Below are 18,036 nucleotides of genomic sequence, written 5' to 3' on the forward strand. Positions count from 1 at the left end.
GGCCAAAACAAAAACCAAACAAAAACAAGGAACCAGAAGGGTTAACTCTTTTTCCTATTTTAAATGTGGCCATGAGGAAATTTAAGTTGCGCCTGCAGCTGAATGATGCACGTGCGTCCCAGTGGCATCTGAGGGCGCGGGGGGCCGAGACCCACCTGGAATCTGCTTGCCAGTTCTGGGTTCTGCACACCTTCTTTCCTTCCATTTTCCCCCTGCCCCATCCCCGGAACGTCTGTTACACTCACAGAAGGGAATGTGACGGTCCCGGGGCCGGGGCTGGTCCAACCTGAGAATTCCACTGGATGAGGCGGGCGGGCATTTGCCCGCCCATGACTCCGAGCTTTTAGTTGGCTTCTGGCCCATGGCCGGGGCTGGGGGTAAAAGCCTGTGGCACCCTGATGGAGCTGGGCCACCTTTCCCGGCTCATCACTTATTCCAAGGTCACTTGTGAGCTGCTCAGAACCAGGCAGGGAGAGTCTGCTCTCTGGGGACACAGGGGTCAGCACACGCGGTGTTGTAAAGTGCTGTTTAATATGATGAAAACTTGGACCTGAGGAGAAACTTGCATCGACAAGACGCTGGATACCTTCTTCTTCCAAACCAAGCGCAAAAGAAACCAAAAAAACAAGAAAACCCCAAAACCCCAGAAGCGAAGAAAACTCAAAACCCAAGTAAGAAAAGACCCAACGGGTGAGATTCTGAAGCTCTTGGATTCATTTCCTGATTGATTTGTTTTTGGACAAAGAGGTCAGAGGGACGCTGGGGGTCCCAGGGGCCCGAACAGGGCGGCTGCATCATCTCACGCACTTGGCCTTCTCGGGCTTTAAGGAAGAGCCACGGGGAACCTTGAAACAGAACACAGTCTCTCACAAGAAGCTCGGGAGGGGCCGGCAGCCTGGCTGCCTGACCCCACCTTCTGCCTGGACCCCTACACGTCGGGAGACCCCAAAACCAACAGATGTTACATGTTTCAGAAAGAAGAGCCTGCCCCCTTGTGAGAGAGGACCTCGACAGGGCAGGGATCAGCGTTCCCAGGCCGGCCTGTGGTCACCTTCGGCCAGATCGTTGGATGGGAGCAGCCAGGCCTGGACCACTGTGAACCGGGAAGAGACGGGGTGTCGGTGTGTGGGGGCAGAGGGGGCCACGTCTAGCGATGTTTGCAGGAAGCAGGCGGGGGACGGGGGAGGGAGGGAGACCCCTGGCTGTTAAAGTCGGTCTCCGAGGCTCTGGCGTGTTCCTGGCTGACTCGGAGTGGGAAGGGTAAGTGCCAAGTGTCTCTCTGGTCCTTTCCTGAGGCGCCTCGGGGTCCTGGCAAAGCAACACAGCAGACGGTGGGCGGCTGGAGCCGATGGGCTGGGGGGAGGCACCTACTTTCGATCCGTCCTCCCCCAGCAACCCTGGAGGCCTTACCCCACCGACCCAATTCACCCACACCCCTAGGGACCCCGTCAATGTGGTCTCACTCCTTGCAAACGGCAGTCGGCTCTGTTAACAGGCATTGGTCAGGCCCACAGCCTGACGTGTACAGGACTGGCCCAGCGATGGGGCTGCCTGTGACTGCCAGTGCCGGGCGCCCACGGGCCAAGACGCTGAGTCACAGTTCACCCGTTAGGCCCCCTTCCCCCTCTGAAGCTCTGGAGGGAGCTGGGGTACCCACAGAGCGACACCTCCATCACTTTCAGTTATCTTTTTTTATTCTTTTCTAAATCGGGAAAGACTTTGGGGGCAACTACAAGGTGGCAGAAATCTGGAAAGCTGGTTGGTACGGCTACCAACTTGTCTTCTCTTTGGTGACCACAGGAAAAAACAGACGAGACTTGAAGGGTCTCCCTAGAAGAAAAGGACCCAGCAGTTTCCGGAGGGCCACGATCCCCCACCTTCAGCTGTACCTTCTCCAGAATCGCGGGGCCGGTGTGGCTTGCACCAGGACCACTGCTCTACGAGAACCCTTCCTACGCGATTTATCACAGATAAATATCGGCTCGTTTCAAGCCTTCAGGAAGTATTGGGGTTGTGGGGAGACTCACAGCTTCATCTTCAGAGAGCCTGCAGGAGGGGAAGCCTTAGAAGCAGCCCTGCCCTCCACCACTTCCTACTGCCCGACGGCCCCGAGGCGGCCTTCTCTGTTGGAGGTGGTACGGCCCTGACGGCGGAAAGGCTGGGTCTCGGGCCTCGGACCTCACGCAGCCCCCTGCAGAGGGCCTGGCTGGACACCTCAATGGCCACCAGGAGTCAGGACAGCCTCACCCTCACCATCTCATTTCCGATCAGCTGCGGTCGAACGGTTCAAGGCCCGAGACAGTGACGTGGCTTGGGCGGTCACTTCTGATTTGCTGGGCGAGTGGAGGTGACACAGAGCCACCGGCCCACATCTGTCGGCCTGCAGGCATAGGGGAGCGGGCCTTATTTGCAGGATCTGCTGGGGCTTCAACCACAGGACAGCTTGGAAACCCAAGGCTTCCTTTCTGCCAAGCGAGTGTCAGCTCAGGCTGCTGTGAGCTGTCAGAAGTCTCTGTTCCCCGAAGCACAGCAGAGGACTCGGGGGTCCCTCCCAGGGGGCAGGTCACGCACTGCTGAGGACAGGCTGCATGGCCCGAGGCCGGGGCGGGGACACCACGAGAGCCACTGGGCCCAATGGCTCTTGCGGGCTGGGAGGGCCACCTCCAAGGGGCAGATGCCCCGCTGGGGGCACACATGCACCTCAAGGGGGAAGCCCCCTTCTCTTCTGGTGAAAGTCACCCACAGCTGGGGTCCCTCCAAGGCTTCAGCCCTCGGAAAGGAGCAAAGCCAGTGACCGACGCCACACCCGTCTCTCAGGGGTTGGGCCGCCCTCACAGAGGCGCCCACCCCGGGCTGGATCAAGGCTGACACCCCAAGGACAAGGCACAAGAAGCACAACCGGCACGTTTGCTTTTTCTTTCCCTGTTTTGTTTCGGTTTTTTTCTTTAAACCTAAGGAAGCAGGTTCTGAGAAGACAGCGCAGCAGCGTCGGCCTCCCAGGGCCCCAGGGCCACAAGCGCATCCCCACGGAGGGGGGCAGCCGGAGGGGCGGGAGGGGGAGTGGGTCTGTCGGTGGCGGGAGCGTCAGACGGCAGTGCGTGTGGGCGTGCTGGGCTGGTTCAGCCGCAGCGTTTTACACAACCAGCCGGCAAAATCCACTTCTTCCACCTCGGACCGCTTGATGAAGGCGTGGTTCTGAAAGGGAAGGAACAACGTGAGTGGCCTGGCCCTAGCCGGCCAGCCGGGTCCCCACCTCAGAGCAAGGAGGCCCGCGCCCGAGGCCACGCGGCCTGGGACGGGGTCTCAGGCGACGGGGGAGGCCACTCTATGCTCCCTGGAGCCCAGGGGGACGTGGGGTCGGCTCACCCTCTGTGGGGCATCCCGGGCGCTGTGGGGTGTGGAGCAGCATCCCTGCCCCGACCCGCCTGACGCCAGGATCCCCCCCCCAGGTGTGACAACCACACACGTCCCCAGATGTGGCCCAGGGACCCACGGGGGCAGAGTCACCTGGGTGAGAACATCTGATCTGGAACCACGGGACTCTGTGAGGATGGCAAGTGCCCTACATGTCCTGTCCAGGCGGCAGCCACCGGCCGCTTGAGGCTCCTGAGCCCTTGAAACAGGGCCCGTGTGGCTGGAGAGCAGGATCGCGCCTCATCCGTCAGTTTAAGTAACTTTAACAGTCACCCTGACAGCGGTTCCCATTTGGAAGGGCGGGGGTCTAGGCCTCCCACGTGACATCTGCCTGTTATGCCAGCTGGGGAGGCGAGACCACCCCTACCTGCCTAAAGGTGGGCGCAGGCTTAGGTGAAACACCAAACCAAGGGAACAGGACTCGTGGTCGGGGAGACAGTCAGCCCCACACGGCCCACAGTGTCACGCAGGCAGAGACGTGGACGTCGTACCGCACCGTGTGAACTGCGTGGAGCTGGGCTGGGCGGGGGAGACAACGGCAGGTGTCAAAGTTCACTCCCCTGTTCTGTGGGTCTGCATGTTCCACAGTGAACACGTGCTTCTTATGTCGTGCGTGCCCCGAACACACATCACTGGACTCAGTAAGGAGCTTCTAGAAAGCAGCAGATGGTTGCAGACCCCTTCCCACAAGGCGCTCCAGGCCAGGCTCACTCTTGGGGCCACAGAAAACTGACTACAGCCGGGACACACAGGCTGCAGCCACAGCTAACAGAGGGGTGGGCTAGACAGGGTGCCTTCCTGGAGGCGGTGCCGAGGCAGAGGCCCACAGCTGGGGGGAGAGCAACAGGACACGTCCCAGAAGAAGGGCCATCCTGTGCAAAGGTCCTGAGGTGGAAAGCGGGAGGGAGGCTTGGTGGAGGACATGGTGGGGAGGGGGGAGCGTGGTCCTGCAGGCGGGGGCAGGGGCACAGGAGCCCACCGGAGGGTGTGGCTCGGTTATTCAAACTACCGCATCGTGACCACCCTAAGAGGCTCCTTCTCTCCCGTGTGGACACCTGAGGTTGACAACCAACATCTCACGCCTGTAGCTGGCAGTGCTTTCTCTCTTCAAGACACAAGACGCATAAACAAGGGGCTGACTCAGCATCAGGGGTGACTCAGGTGGTCAGGCCTGGTGATGGAGGAGGAAGCCCTAACGTCCACAGTGGACATGGGCAGAAGGCACCGTGACGGTCACCCTGAGGCTGGCGGGCAGCCCTGCTGGGGGAAGGCCAATGCCGGACACCACCTTGGTTTTCAAGGACGTTGGACAGTATGGGTTTAGAGGAAGGCAAACACCCCAGTGGTGCCCCCAACGCCTTGGAGGCCGGCCATTCTGAGACACAGCCCTAGCCCCAGGCACACGGGCCCTTCTGTCACCCAGGGAGCTGAGAGGACCACGGCTGCTCTGCATGGCCCCCTCCAGCAAGCCAGGGCGACCCACAGGGGTTCTCCAGCTTGGCCAAGAGACATCGGAGCCAGCTCAGGTGTTCACTCAGGGCGAGGAGGGCCTGCCAGGGACCTCTGGAAGTCCAAAATCTGCAGGTATCACTCACCATGAGCATCTTCAGATCTGCTCGCTCTGCTGGGTTCTTAATTAGGCTGTGGGTTCCAGGGGGTGGGAGAGAGAAGACAGGCGGGCAGTCAGTGGCCTTGGTGGAAGAGGCCTGCATCCTGCTGCCCTTTCCTGCCTGGCCCCCGTGGGTGAGGGGCTCCACCGCCACCCTTGGGTGTGAGAGCAGGATGCCCCGAGAGGGCAGGGCAAGAATCTGAGACCAGGACAGGAGGGAAAGGGGAAGAGGGTGGGAACACCCCCCCCGCCCCCCACTGCTCCATCAGAGGCCCAGCAGCAACCACAGCTAAGTTTCTAATAAAAACCCCAAGTCTGGGAGTCCAAGGGTCAAAGTGGAAGTTTTCCCTTCACGAAAGCAGAACCGCCTAAAAGGCTGCTGCTCAAAGCAGTTCATGGCTGAGGGGCACTTCTTCAAACTGGCAAACCTCACAGGGCAGACAGGTTTACGGGGAGCGCTGGACGCGCAGTCACGGGCTGGCTGCGAGGTACGCAACCCTGGGCCGCAGCGTCGCGTCCTGACGTGCAGGGCGCTCAGCGGGCCGGCCCTCTGGGTCCACAGCCTGCTCGCCCGAGGCCGCGTCACCCAGACGTTTCAGAGGGTGGGAGGGCCACCCCCCAGAAACCGGCTCCGAAGGCCTGCCTAGGAGCCACGGGTTACGGGCTTGAGGGGTTAGGACACCGGGCTGCCTGCTGGCAGAAGGCAAGGCGGGAATAGCGTTATTTCCAGAGAGCCTGCCATCCTGGCTTGCGCGGGGTTTCAGGGACAATGTGGGGGTGGCAGCTGGACGCCGTGACTCAGCAGCCTTGGTGGGGGGTTGGCGGGGGTATCTGGGTTCTCAGGTGAGCTCCGGTCCCACCAGACGCCGCCACTGCCCGGCATCCCCGAGGCCCCAGTCGTCCCAGGAAGCAGGCCAGGTGGCCTGGACCCTGCCCCACCCGCCCCGAGCTGGCGGCCATGGCATCTTACCATTTATTTACAAACTCCTGGAAGTCCTGGGTGAAGATGCCGTTGGGCAGCTTGGGAGGAGGCTGCGGGGCAGGACAGACAGGCGGGGGTGAGAGCTCAAGGATGCTTCTGGAATCAGGGAGAAAAGGCGCTTCCCAGCCTGTGCCTCTGAGGACAGCTCGGCACTCGTTGGGGACCCTCAGGATGCACCCTTCCTGGAGGCAGAGGGCGCCCACCACCCCCCGCTTCCAGCAGCTTCCCCGGGCAGCCCTGCCAACTGGGTCGGCCTTTTCCCAGAGTTTCCTTCAAAAGCTCTTCTTGTTTGGGGACCACGACTGGGTCAGGAGTGAAGGAGAACAGGGCTCATCCTCGTTTTATGGACGAGGATGGTTACTCTTGACCACGTGCTACACGGTTTGGGCCGCTACCCTCCGGAGCTGCTTGGAGAGAGCTGGGGGTCTGCCTGAAACGAGGGGGAGCCTGAGGGGCCTGGCCCCACACAGGTCCCGGGGTGGGGACAGCCGTGTGCAGGCTCAGGCCCCGTCCAGGAGGGCGGAGGGCCTTCTCCCTGCTCAGGGGCGGGAGGTGCTGGCGGCCTCCCTGGAAGGACGTGCTCACCGGGCCTGGGCGTCGCTGCCAGGTGCAGGGAGAGCTGTGTCACCGGAACCACCCTGCCCTGTTCTGTCGCCACTGACCCTGCTCTGAGCTGCTCACCTCAAGACCCAATCCTGGGCCAAGCTCAGCCACCCCAACTCCAAAGGGCCTCTGGAAACACACTTCCATCAGAGAAGGGCCAGGAGGGTGACCCGGCCATGCCGAGAGGGAGGGCTGTAGGGTCAGGTCCTGCTCCGCCCCGTCCCAGCTGCAGGCCTGAGGAGGCCACTCCCATCCTACGCCTGGATTTACCCATCTGTACAATGGGAGTATCCACGCTGCCCTCTCACAGGGTGGGGAAAAGGACTGGGTGGGCGCCCTGTGCCCCCTTCCCAGAGAGGAAGGGGGTGCCTCAACTTTCCCTGAGGAAGTGGGATGATTTATGGCTTCACCCACAGGGCCCCAGCGCTCGGCCATTGGGCTCACAGTGAGAATTCCGGGTTCATCCCCGTGAAAAGATAAGAAAGAGTCCCCTGGGGAGGGGAGGTGTGCGCATCCTACTGGACTCAATGGTCTCCACAGCTCTCTGCGGCGCCTCCCCGACACAACCCACAGTCTACACATCGAACGCTCTTCTTTCTTTCCAACGGGAACGGCTTGATGCCGCTGCTGTGGAGACCTGCCTGCCAGCAGGGCCCCGGGCACGCACCTCGTTCACGATGTAGTCCAGCAGCTCAAAGATTGCCATGGCCGGCCGGCTGTCCATCCCATGACCTGCCCGGGGCAGAAACAAAGATGGGTGAGACGGGCAGGTGGGCACCGTGCTTCCGTCGGGCGGTGGGGCCTGAGCGTGCTGAACGCAGCCGAGCACCCTGCTCCGCACCTGGCCCAACCCAGAGGGCAGGCTCCTGGGCCCAGCTGCCTTCCTGGGAGAGGAACGTCTCTCCTGAGCCTCTGGTGACTTAAAAAAACAAAACACCAGAACGAACAGGAACGTTTGTTGAGAAGGCACACATCTGGCAGGGGGCTGCGTCTGGGCTGTGCTAAAGCCGACCCCCTGCTCCCTGGCGTGGGGGGAGGGGCCACGGGGGGCCAAGCAGGCAAGGGCAGCAGTGTGACCTGGCACGGACCTGCGGGCTCAGGATGGTGGCTGGCTGGGATGGCTGACCCCTGTCCTAGACCCAGCTGGCCAGGCCCGCGTTTGGCAGCTGGACTTTTGCCTTCTGTCCCCTGTCCTGAAATGGGCACGTGGGCCAGGGCCGGGGCTGGGGGAGGTGCTGGCAGGCTGAGCGGCCTGGCACAGCGCCCCGCTCCTCCCCGCCTGGAAGGTCTGAGCACCGTCTGGGAGTTGGGCTGGAAAGGGAGGGGCAGGGCTGGGGCCTGAGGACACAGATGCGGGCGGGGGGGTTCTCCCCTCGGAGGAAATCAAGACACCCCAGCAGTCTGGGTGTGGCACCAGGAAAGGGGTCTGGGCTTGAGAATACCGTGAAAACCGCCATCTGACGACCCAAGTATCCGTCAGCGGTAAATAGATACCACGTGGTGGAATATTATGTGACCATAAAAAAGGAGCAAGGCATGAGGTGCCATGAGGCACCGATACTTGCCACAGTGTGGACAGAGCTCAAGAACACAATGCTCAGTGAGAGAAGCCAGACACAGAAGGACACACAGTGTGTGATTCCATTGATGGGAAACGTCCAGGACAGGCAAATCCACAGACACAGGGAGTGGGTTCGTGGTTGTCAGGGGCTGGGTAGGGGACAGGGTTTCCTTTTGGGGTGATGAAATGTTCTGAAGTCAGATAAAGGTGATGGTCGGACAACCTTGTGAAGGTATAGAAATCCAGTGAGTTATAAGCCTGAATCGAGTGGACCATATGGTATGTGAATGCTATCTCAATAAAGCTGTTAGAAACCAACCAACCAACTGCAGTCCACTGCATGGTCCTTTGGGCTCTCACTCAATTCAACTCTCTTCCTGTCACTTGACTTAAAAAATAAATAAATTGGGCTTCCCTGGTGGCGCAGTGGTTGAGAGTCCACCTGCCGCTGCAGGGGACACGGGTTTGTGCCCCGGTCTGGGAAGATCCCACGTGCCGTGGAGCGGCTGGGCCCGTGAGCCATGGCTGCTGAGCCTGCGCGTCTGGAGCCTGTGCTCCGCAACGGGAGAGGCCACAACAGTGAGAGGCCCGCGTACCGCAAAAAAATAAAAATAATAAATAAATAAATAAATAAATCACAGAGTCCTATGCGCCCCTTCCTAATTACACCACCTGAGCCATGATCCTCACCCCTCGCCAGCCCCCAACGCGGTGGAAGCATCGGCCTGAACCTCGCAGGTGGCTGCTTGAGGTACCGGTAGGCCCCTGGGAGCCCCGCTGCCCTTCCGTACCTCTGCTGTGTGTTGGGCTGAATCTAACCAGCCACCCCAGACCCGAGTCAAGTTTCCTTCACTTTGGGCTCCCTGAAAGGCCTGGCCCAACACAGCAGGACGGCCACTGCAGAGTCCAGGTGTGGGGCAGAAGACTGCCTGCTGGGCAACCCTTTCGGCTTTTCTGTACACTTGAACGTTCTCGTGATGAAATGCTGGAGAAACCACCCGCCACCCCACAGCTTGGCTGAGGGGCGAGTGTCTCGACCCCGCCAGCTGGCAGCAACAGGTGCAGCTGCCCCAGACAGGACAGTTAGAGGCGTTGCTTGCAGCGTTGTCCCCAGAAGCCTCAGAACCATCTGAGGACTGCTGACTGCAGTGAGCGCGGCCCAGGGGGACAGGTGGAGCTAAGAGGGGCCAGAGGGGAGGCAGCTGCTGTCCCCAGGCGCTGCGTGCCCCATCCAAACCGGAAGTCCCAGCCTCGGGCCATACCGCTGATGGGGCGTCCGGGGGGTCTCGGCCGCGGCGAGATGCTGTGAGGCTCTCCTTCCGCGCCGTCGACCATGGGCCGGCCAAATATGGCCTCCAGCTCCTTGGCATCCGGCGGGGGGATGGGGTACCTTCCAATGGACAGCTCCACCAGGGACAGGCCCATGCTCCAGATGTCTGACTGCACCGAGTAGTGAGTGCCTTGCAGCCGCTCCGGCTGAGGGGAGATGGGCAGAGACGGCCCAAGGGAGATGGAGGGACGCTGGCACCCTAGAGTGTCCCTGTGGTCCCCCTGCAGCCCCATCCCGCTTAGGGACCCAGCAGCAGAAAGAAAGCCATTCCGCCCCCTCCGTCCACCTGCTTCCAGCCGTGCTGACAGCAGCCCCTTAAAGCCCCGCAACCCCAAGTGCTTCTGGAGAGCGACCGACCCAGGAAAGACGCTGGAACATCTCCTTCTCCCAACAATCCCAAGACGGACTTCTCAGAATCTGCTCTTAAAATCAGCCAGATGGGGACTTTCCTGGCGGTCCAGTGGTTAAGACTCCACGCTGCCAATGCAGGGGGCGTGGTTTCGATCCCTGGTCGGGGAACTAAGATCCCACAGGCCACGCGGTGTGGCCAAAAAAAATTAAAGAGATAAAAATGAAAATAAAAAAATAAAATCACCCAGATAGTGCCTAAAATAACGGAGGGCTAGTCGATTGGCTCAGAAATTAACTGACTACTCTCCCTGAGCGGACAGGAACCAGGCCGGCGTCTCCAGAGAGACAAAAACCCAGATGAGAAGATGATGGAAACTAGAAATTCAAAGGAGAGAAGAAAGCCCGCAAAAGAAACTATACTACAGGGAAGGGCAGGCTTTCGGAAAAGCTTCTGGAAAACGGGGAAGAGCTGATGAGGGTCGGGGTGGTGGTGGGGAGGACGCTGGAAGGACTCACAGACATGTAGGACCGCGTCCCCACGAAGGAGTTGGCCATGGAGTCGATGAGCTGCCCGCTCACCCCAAAGTCGCACAGCTTGATCTCCCCTCGGGAGTTGACGAGGATGTTGGATGGCTTCACATCTGGGAGCAGAGCCGGCGGTGTGGACGCTGTGGGTCGCCGCTAGCCCCTCCCGGCCCCGGGGTGCCCGTCCCCTTACCTCGGTGCATGATCTGGTGCTTCTCCCGGAGATACGCCAGGCCCCGCAGAACCTGCAGGGAAGCCGCAGAGCGGTGCCGTGAGGGGGACTGTCCTCTGGACAGGCCCGAGGCCCAGGCCGAAGTGGCCATGTGACACTGACGACATTCTTCGGGTGGGTACAGTCACCCACCTCCCCAACTCTCACACGGCCCCCCACCCTTGAGGAGGACACCGCTCTCCCCTTGTCTGAGGAGGGCCCGAGGCCCTGTCAGTAGGGCTGTAAGTGTCCAGCCAACTGCCCCGCCTCAGGGGTCACCTCAGCCCGAGAGGCGTCCTCTGTTGAGCCCTCTGGTGCCAGGACTGTGCTCAGGGCCCCCAGGTTGATGGCGTGAAGGATGCAGGGGCTGTTTCACCGAGTTAGACAGGTGACACTTGACAACGGCAGCACCGTGGGACAGTGTGTGCCCGGCGCCGCGCCACGGCTCCCCCTGCCACCCCCATGCCTGTACGGGGCACGGAAGTATCACCCCCACCTCACAGGCCAAGGGCCGCCACTCGCTCAGTCCCACAGCCGGTGGAGGCTGGCACTGGTGCCTCTGCTGATGCCCACCACCGGCTTCCTGAGGCTCCTCGAGCCTGGCCGCGTGGAAGGGGGCAGAAGTAAGAAGAAACCCATGAGAACGCGGGGCCGGGAGTGCGCGCCCACACGCACTTACCGCGATGCTGACCTTCCCCAGGATCTCTTCGGGGATCCTCTTGGCTTCTTTCAACACCTGGTCCAGGGAGCCACCGTCCTAGGGGCAGCACAGGAGAGAGAGGTAGAGCTGCCCTGAGCCGTCGCCAGGCAGGGCTCCCCAGAGGGACGCCAGAGTGGCAGGGAGGAAAACGAAGCATTTCCCTGGTTCCGAGAGAGCTGGTGCTCAATTTCCTCCACGGAAAACAGAGGCCAGACCACAGCCAAAGGCAACCCACTGGCTCAGAGCAGGGACTCCCGCGGCCCCGGCCACCTCTGGGGCCTCAGGAAACGGAAAGGGTGCCAGTGTGCTCGCCAGGCGGTCCATCCTTCCCGGAACTGAGGCCCGTGGCTGGACGGCGTGACTCAGCCTTCCCGAGGTTGCCACGGCAGCGGCAGGCGGGCAATGCTCCACGAGGCCTGCGGTTGAGCCGCCCAGCTTGCAGCCGGAGCACCAGAGAGAGTACCTGAGCCAGACCTGCAGTTCTGGGCCTGGGTCCCCTCCCAGCAAGTCAGCCGCGGCCTCGGGAAGGGGAGCGCGAGCACAGGGGCGCCGCCCGCAAGTGCCCGGCACAGACGGAAGGCCAAGCCAGCTCCACCAGGAAGGCCTGATGGCCGAGGGGCATGGGGGAGGGGGAACGATGGCTCGGCCCCCCCATCCTGCCGGTGTAGCCACTGCTCGCCACCCTGAAACTGGGATGTCCAGCAAAGGATGTGACACAGGGCACCCTAGTTGATCCCCTGACCAGGGCATGGCCCCAAATCCACACGATAACGAGGAAGTGACAGAAACCAAGTGTCTTGTGCAAGGTCACCCAGCAGCAAACCTGGAGACCAAAACCCCGGGTGTCACCAACTGGCCCAAGGCGCCTCTTCATAGATGGGCTCCAAGGACACACCAAGGTCCCCCCCCAGGATGCCAGGCAGACCGGAGCTGAGGCTTGGGCTTGCGGTGGGAGGTGGTCAGCATCTTAACTCGCAGCTGGGTGGAGAGCCTGTTTTCTCTCCATGTTGCTCTAGGGCTCCTGTGGCCACCGGCTGTCCCAGGAGGCCTCTTATTCCATTTGAGGTGGGGCGAGAAGCCTGCAGCCTCCGAGACGCCTGGTCCCCCCTCCCTGGCACTCTGCTCCAGCTGTGCTTGGGGAGAAGGGCCGCGGTGGGAGTTGTGGAAAACCCCAGGCCCTCCAGTGCTTTGGGAACCCACGAGGGACTCTGTAGGCTAGCCCCAGCCTGAGGACGAGGGGGCTGTGCGTGCAGCGACGGCAGGTGTGGCCGGGGAGGAACCCACAGGACCAGGCGGTCCGGTGCACTTGGTCGGCAGGCTGCCCGGCCCAGCCCCATTCTGCGTGCAGGGCGAGATGGAAATTCCACTTTTTTCTCATTTGTTGTTTCATCAACCTTAAAAGGATTTTTTTAAAAAAGCGTTCATGATCCCTGCTCCCTGACTCAGCTCCTCATACTCTTAACTTTCCATAGGATTGCGGTATATTTGCTGGATGACATTCAGGGAGAACATCTCCGCAGCGACTACGGTGGGCCAGGCCCCAGGCTGGGGTCTCAAGGCGACTCAGGACACATCGCGGTCTTCTCCACGCAGCCCCACTGCCACCCACCCCCTGACATCAGCGTGGTTCATCCTCCATGGGGCGCAGAGCTGACACAGAGTTTTAAGTATATCTATCTATGTATCTGGGGGCTCATATTATGTATACTTTCCTCTGGGGGGATTTTCTCATCCGGCGCATATATGCTGCTTTCACTTCTCCCCTGGGAAGCGGCCTGGTGTCATTCTTCACATCCCCCTTGCTGACAGACGTGTCTGATTTTTCATTATTGTAGAACAAGGGAGTGCATTCTTCAGTAGATTTGACCAGGACCCAAGAAAATACCAAGAGCTGCCTCTGAGTGGTCAGTCGGCTGCTCCTTGGCCACTCCGGCCCTGAGACACCCGCTGTCCGCTGGTCCAAGCCCCTAGTTTCCCCAGGAAAAGGAATAGGTCTGGGCACCGGGGAGCCGCCAGCCCCGCTGTTTCCCATGCCCACAGGTGAGTTTCTCCTTCTGTGCTGAATCGGGGCTGCTCGTCACAGCCAGCGGGCCTTTCTCACAAGCTGGAGCTGGAATCTACCCGGTGGGAGACGAGAGTCAATTCGTGCACGACCCTGCGTAGAGACGAATGCGTGCCCTCGACAGGGAGAGAAATGGAGGTGATGCAGGAATTAGGGGAAATGGTGGCGGTGGTGACAACGTCACGGCTGACGCTCCGTCAATGTTCATGGACCAGCTCGCCCCGTCCTCACACCTTTGGCCTGACAAACAAGGTGTGAGACTCGTCCAGTCCCGCATGACAGGTGGGGGGACTGCAAGCGTCCTCTCGCTGCCATGTGCGAGACCCTGCAGGGGACCATCGGGCACGAGGACATGGGTGTGCGTGGCACAGGCCCTCTCAGCGCTTCCTGTCATCTTGTCCTCCTCACGCCCTCCCCGCCCAGCAGCCACCAACCACTTAAGGATCACCTTCATGGACTGTAACCCGTAAGCAGAAAGAGGGGAGCGCGGGCCACACCCGAGCCCGTGTCTTTGCGTTTGTGTGCCATCTACGCGTTCCACTGTCGTCATATGCTCGCTATGAAAGCGAACAAGAAAAGCCCAACCGTGAAGCTCTGAAGGACAAACATGGCAAACAAAGAGAATCTAGCATCTCCCCTGCATCCCAGCGGTTCCGTCTGTGTGCCGCCGGGGTGCAGGCGCCTCACCTGGAACTGATGCTTTACACCCACCAAGAACGGAGGGGGAGGGGGTGGGGCTCTGATGCTGCCTCTTTTCTTTTTTATTTTATTTTTTTAGACCGTGCTGTGTAGCACGTGGGATCTTAGTTCCCCAACCAGAGATGGAACCCATGCCCCCTGCAGTGGGAGCACGGAGTCTTAACTACTGGACCGCCAGGGAAGTCCCATGCTGCCTCTTTTGTACAAGGCAAAGAGGGGCCTCCAAACTCTCAGGGTATTCAGGGAGCAGGGATGGAGGTAGCTGAAGGGGGGGGCAAGCAGGGGAGGAGGGGGGAAGGGGAGAGGGAGGGAGGAGGGCGGGAGAGACAGCACAGAAGAGGCTCCCCTCAGACCACAGCGATGTCACATCCTTTTCTCGCCCTGATACTCGTCTGTGCAGTGTCGACCAGGTGGGCGGGCAGATACGACTGCCCTCTCCCAGGTGGGTGGGCAGATACGACTGCCCTCTCCCAGGTGGGGAAGGGGCTCCCACGGGGCAGTGCCAGGCGGGAATCAGGCAGCCAGGTCGGGGCAAGGCAGCTGGAGGAGCCCTCCCTCTGGCCCACATGCATTCCTCGCGGGCCCTTGCTCAAATTCATTTCCTGCCTTCGTTACAAAACCATCAGAGGGGATGGCAAGCTGGAGGCGAGGCGTAACCAAAGCCACCCGCCAAAAGCCACGTGGCATCCTGGTTTTGCAAGGGCCCTGAGGGCTGGGGCCTGGACAGCTGGGCGCGGGCAGGGCCCTACCTGACAAAGGAGGCACGGCAGAGGGCCGGCGGCATTTCCTCTGGGGGCCTTCAGCTCTGGCCACTTCTGCTTTCACGTTACACCTGATCCCACCCACTTCTGAGCCTCGAGACCAGAGTTCCTTAATGAGGGGGCACATTAGAATCAACCATGGTTTAAAAGAGATGGGCGGCCACCTTCCATGGCAGAGGCCTGGTCCCATGGGTCTGAGCTGGGGTGCAGACCCCGGTCCCCAGACCACGCACGCTGGAAGGAGAGATCAAGTGTTTAGTCACGTAGCCCAGCGGCGGGACTCAGCCCTCGGGTGTGTCTGCTTAGGCGCAAGGACTTTCAACGTTGCATTACTCAGAAGGCCGCAGGGACCGCAAACAACCTGAGTGTCCACCAAGAGCGTTTCATAAATTACCCAACAGGTACGCGGGGACGCCAGGGCGCTAGACGGAGGGGAAAAAGACAGAGCCAGCTCTGTGCCAAGAGAGAGTAACGTCTACCTTGGATCCGGGGGGAAAAAGCAGCGTCGGGAGGAGGGTGTCTGGCGCTTAAGAAACAAAGGGGCCTACATGCACATACGGCTGCACTGCCTTGCCCACCTCCAAGAGGGTCCCCCGGGAACAGGACAGGGACTCCGGGGTGGGAGGGGAGGTGCCCCGGGCCCCACCGCGCTCACCATGTGCTCCATGCAGATGCTGATCTCGCCGTCGCTGTAGAAGGCCCCATAGAAGCCCACAATGTACGGCGAGTTACACTCATGCAGCACCTGCAGCTCACGGATGATCTGGTTCCGGATGGCTGGCTTGATCTCCAGGTGGATCAGCTGCAAGGGAGAGGGAGGCGGGGTCAGGACCGGGCCACTTAGGGGGGCCGGGAAGGCGAGGTGTCTAGGTACTTGAGAACGGGGAACACACACCCACACACAGACTGGAGCGGGAATGTTCACAGTAACCGGCTTCACAGCAACTGAAAGGTGGAAGCAACCCAAATGCCCTGAATCAACGGAGGAAGGGACAGAAAAATGTCTCTCTACGCCCTGAACATCACTCAGCCATGAAAAGGGGTGATGCACTGACACTCGCTGCAATGTGGATGGACCTTGAGAACATGACGCTCAGTGAGAGAAGCCAGACACAGAAGGACACATGGGGGGTGACTCCACTGATGGGAAATGTCCTGAACAGGCAAATCCACAGAGAGTGCACTCCTGGCTGTCAGGGGCTGGGGGACAGGGGAGTGACTGCTAATGGGGATGGGGCATATTTTTGGGGTAATGAAAATGTCCTAAAATTGATGACGGTGATGGGTGCACAGCTCTGTGAATATACTAAAAATCAGTGAAGTAAATACTCTAAAACGGTCGTTTGTACGGTAGGTGAAGTGCATCTCAATAATGCTGTTTTAAACAAATATACCATCAGAGGCAACATCATTCACTTGGTTACAGGGGGAGCTCCGTTAATCGAATCCTACAAAGGGCCAGCCTTTCCCAGGAGCAGACCAGGTAATGCCCTGTCTTCACCTCTGCCCCCCTCCGCCCCTTGGGTTTTCTGGACCCCTTCCTACCCCCAGCCTAGAGAGAACAGATAGCCTTCCACTGCCACCCTAGGATCCTAGCTCCCCTTCCCCTTGAGTTTAAGTCAGCAGAGAGGACTGCCACCAAATTCATCGCAATATCTGGAAAGGTTAGAAAAGAAAGGATCGTCCAGCGAGATGCAGAAAAGACAGCTGACAAACAGCCAAGAGCAACACCCAGCTACAAACCCCAGATAAGCCAAGATCCCCCGTACAGCAGGGGAGTCAGGCTGCGGGTGCACGTCCTGGTTACTTCGAGTCCTAGATGCTACAGCCATGGTGATAAGACAAGAAAAGGGTGTGATTTCCACCCGTCCATCAGAGAGGCGGAACCAGATCCCCGGTACCTGAAAATGACCACTATCAATTCAACGGACACTTCTGTAGAGTCAGTTACACTCGGGGCTGGTGACAGGGAGAGACAGCACAGATGGTCCAGCTTGGAGGAGACACACCACCAGGAGGGGAAGAGACGCAGGCAAAACAACCCCGCTGTGGTGGAGATGCTGATGGAGGAATCACAGAGGGGGGGTCCAGGGCTCAGGCGACACTCAGGCCGGGCCTCGAAGGACAGGTGGGACTCTGCCAGATGGACAAGGTGGGGTGGGCATGCCGGCGGAAGGACAAAGAGCTGCCTGTTGGCGGGCTGTATGCCAAGTTCACGGGGGCACGGGGCGTGTGTGGGGCACCCACCAACGACCTTCAAAACCTTGAGAACTGCAGCAGCTCCCAGCGAATCGGTGCCTGGTGCCTACGCCGCCCCCAGGCAAAGCCTCACGCCTCCATGTGAAGGTTCCCCACCTGATCCAGCCTGCAGAGCAGAGCTCTGGCTGTGGGCCCTGGGACCGCACCTGCCCCTTGGCCACCACCAGCGGGATGGCGGAACACACCAGAACCCCAAGTGCTCTCTCACCCATCGGCCGCTCCTGTGAGCACGTGCACACAGACCCGCTTGGAAAGGGCGAAATGAGGGTCTGAAAGCCAAGTGCTGCCATCCGTGTGCAGCGCGGCAGGTTCATCCTGCAAGCCAGGCGGGAGGGCACGGCAAGGCGGACGGTGGGCAATGCCGGCGTCAGGACAATCAGGGCCCCAGAGAAATACAGTGCGGACCACCAATTTAATTTTGAATCCTCTAGCTCCTGCGTTCAGAGTACAGAGACAGGTGAAATGAATTTTTCATGTATTTTGTTGAAACTCGGTGTAGTGCATCAAAAATTGACTGTTTGGACGTGAGGGCGATGTAAAAATATTAATGAGTTTTTTCACACGGAGCCCTTGAAACCTGGTTTGTGTTTCTGCACATACGGTGTGCCCTGGCTGACATCGACCGTGTTTCAAGGGCTTGGCATCTGACCAGGGGAAGCCATCGTGGACAGCGCCTCTCTCGACAAAGAACTTCAAAGGAGCCACAGATGAATCACTGGGGTGGGGGGGGTAGAGAAGCAGAAGTGGGGGAGTTGGACAAAAACTGGACAAAACTGGGCAGATCTGGACAAATCCCAGGGGTCCGGGAAGCCTGGAGTCAGGGCCTTAATGTGAATAAGGCCAAAAGAAGTCAGAGGCTTTCCAGAAAAATATGGTAAAGAAAGGATGCAGGGGCGGCTGCCATGTGAAGTGAGCCTCATGGATTACCTAAGAACCACCGCTGAGAGGGTGTGGAGAAAAAGCAGGAAT

General features: G+C 59.9%; 1 protein-coding gene across 1 annotated transcript in view; it reads right to left on the reverse strand.

Annotated features, from left to right (window-relative positions):
• Nucleotides 1-2,937: 2,937 nt before the first annotated feature.
• The window catches only part of MAP2K2 (mitogen-activated protein kinase kinase 2), a 23,272-nt gene continuing 8,173 nt past the window's right edge, over nucleotides 2,938-18,036 (reverse strand). Inside the window, exons 3-11 of the mRNA XM_007460515.1 lie at nucleotides 15,464-15,610; nucleotides 11,266-11,343; nucleotides 10,569-10,620; nucleotides 10,367-10,491; nucleotides 9,432-9,645; nucleotides 7,276-7,340; nucleotides 5,994-6,055; nucleotides 5,010-5,055; nucleotides 2,938-3,195 (exon numbers count right to left, since the gene is read on the reverse strand). Coding sequence (XP_007460577.1) covers nucleotides 3,085-3,195; nucleotides 5,010-5,055; nucleotides 5,994-6,055; nucleotides 7,276-7,340; nucleotides 9,432-9,645; nucleotides 10,367-10,491; nucleotides 10,569-10,620; nucleotides 11,266-11,343; nucleotides 15,464-15,610 — 900 coding nt within the window. The 3' untranslated portion in view covers nucleotides 2,938-3,084. The remainder of the gene's footprint in view (nucleotides 3,196-5,009; nucleotides 5,056-5,993; nucleotides 6,056-7,275; nucleotides 7,341-9,431; nucleotides 9,646-10,366; nucleotides 10,492-10,568; nucleotides 10,621-11,265; nucleotides 11,344-15,463; nucleotides 15,611-18,036) is intronic.

The sequence above is a fragment of the Lipotes vexillifer genome, unplaced genomic scaffold (genome assembly GCF_000442215.2).
Source record: "Lipotes vexillifer unplaced genomic scaffold, Lipotes_vexillifer_v1.1 scaffold1011, whole genome shotgun sequence".
Lineage (NCBI taxonomy): Eukaryota > Metazoa > Chordata > Mammalia > Artiodactyla > Lipotidae > Lipotes > Lipotes vexillifer.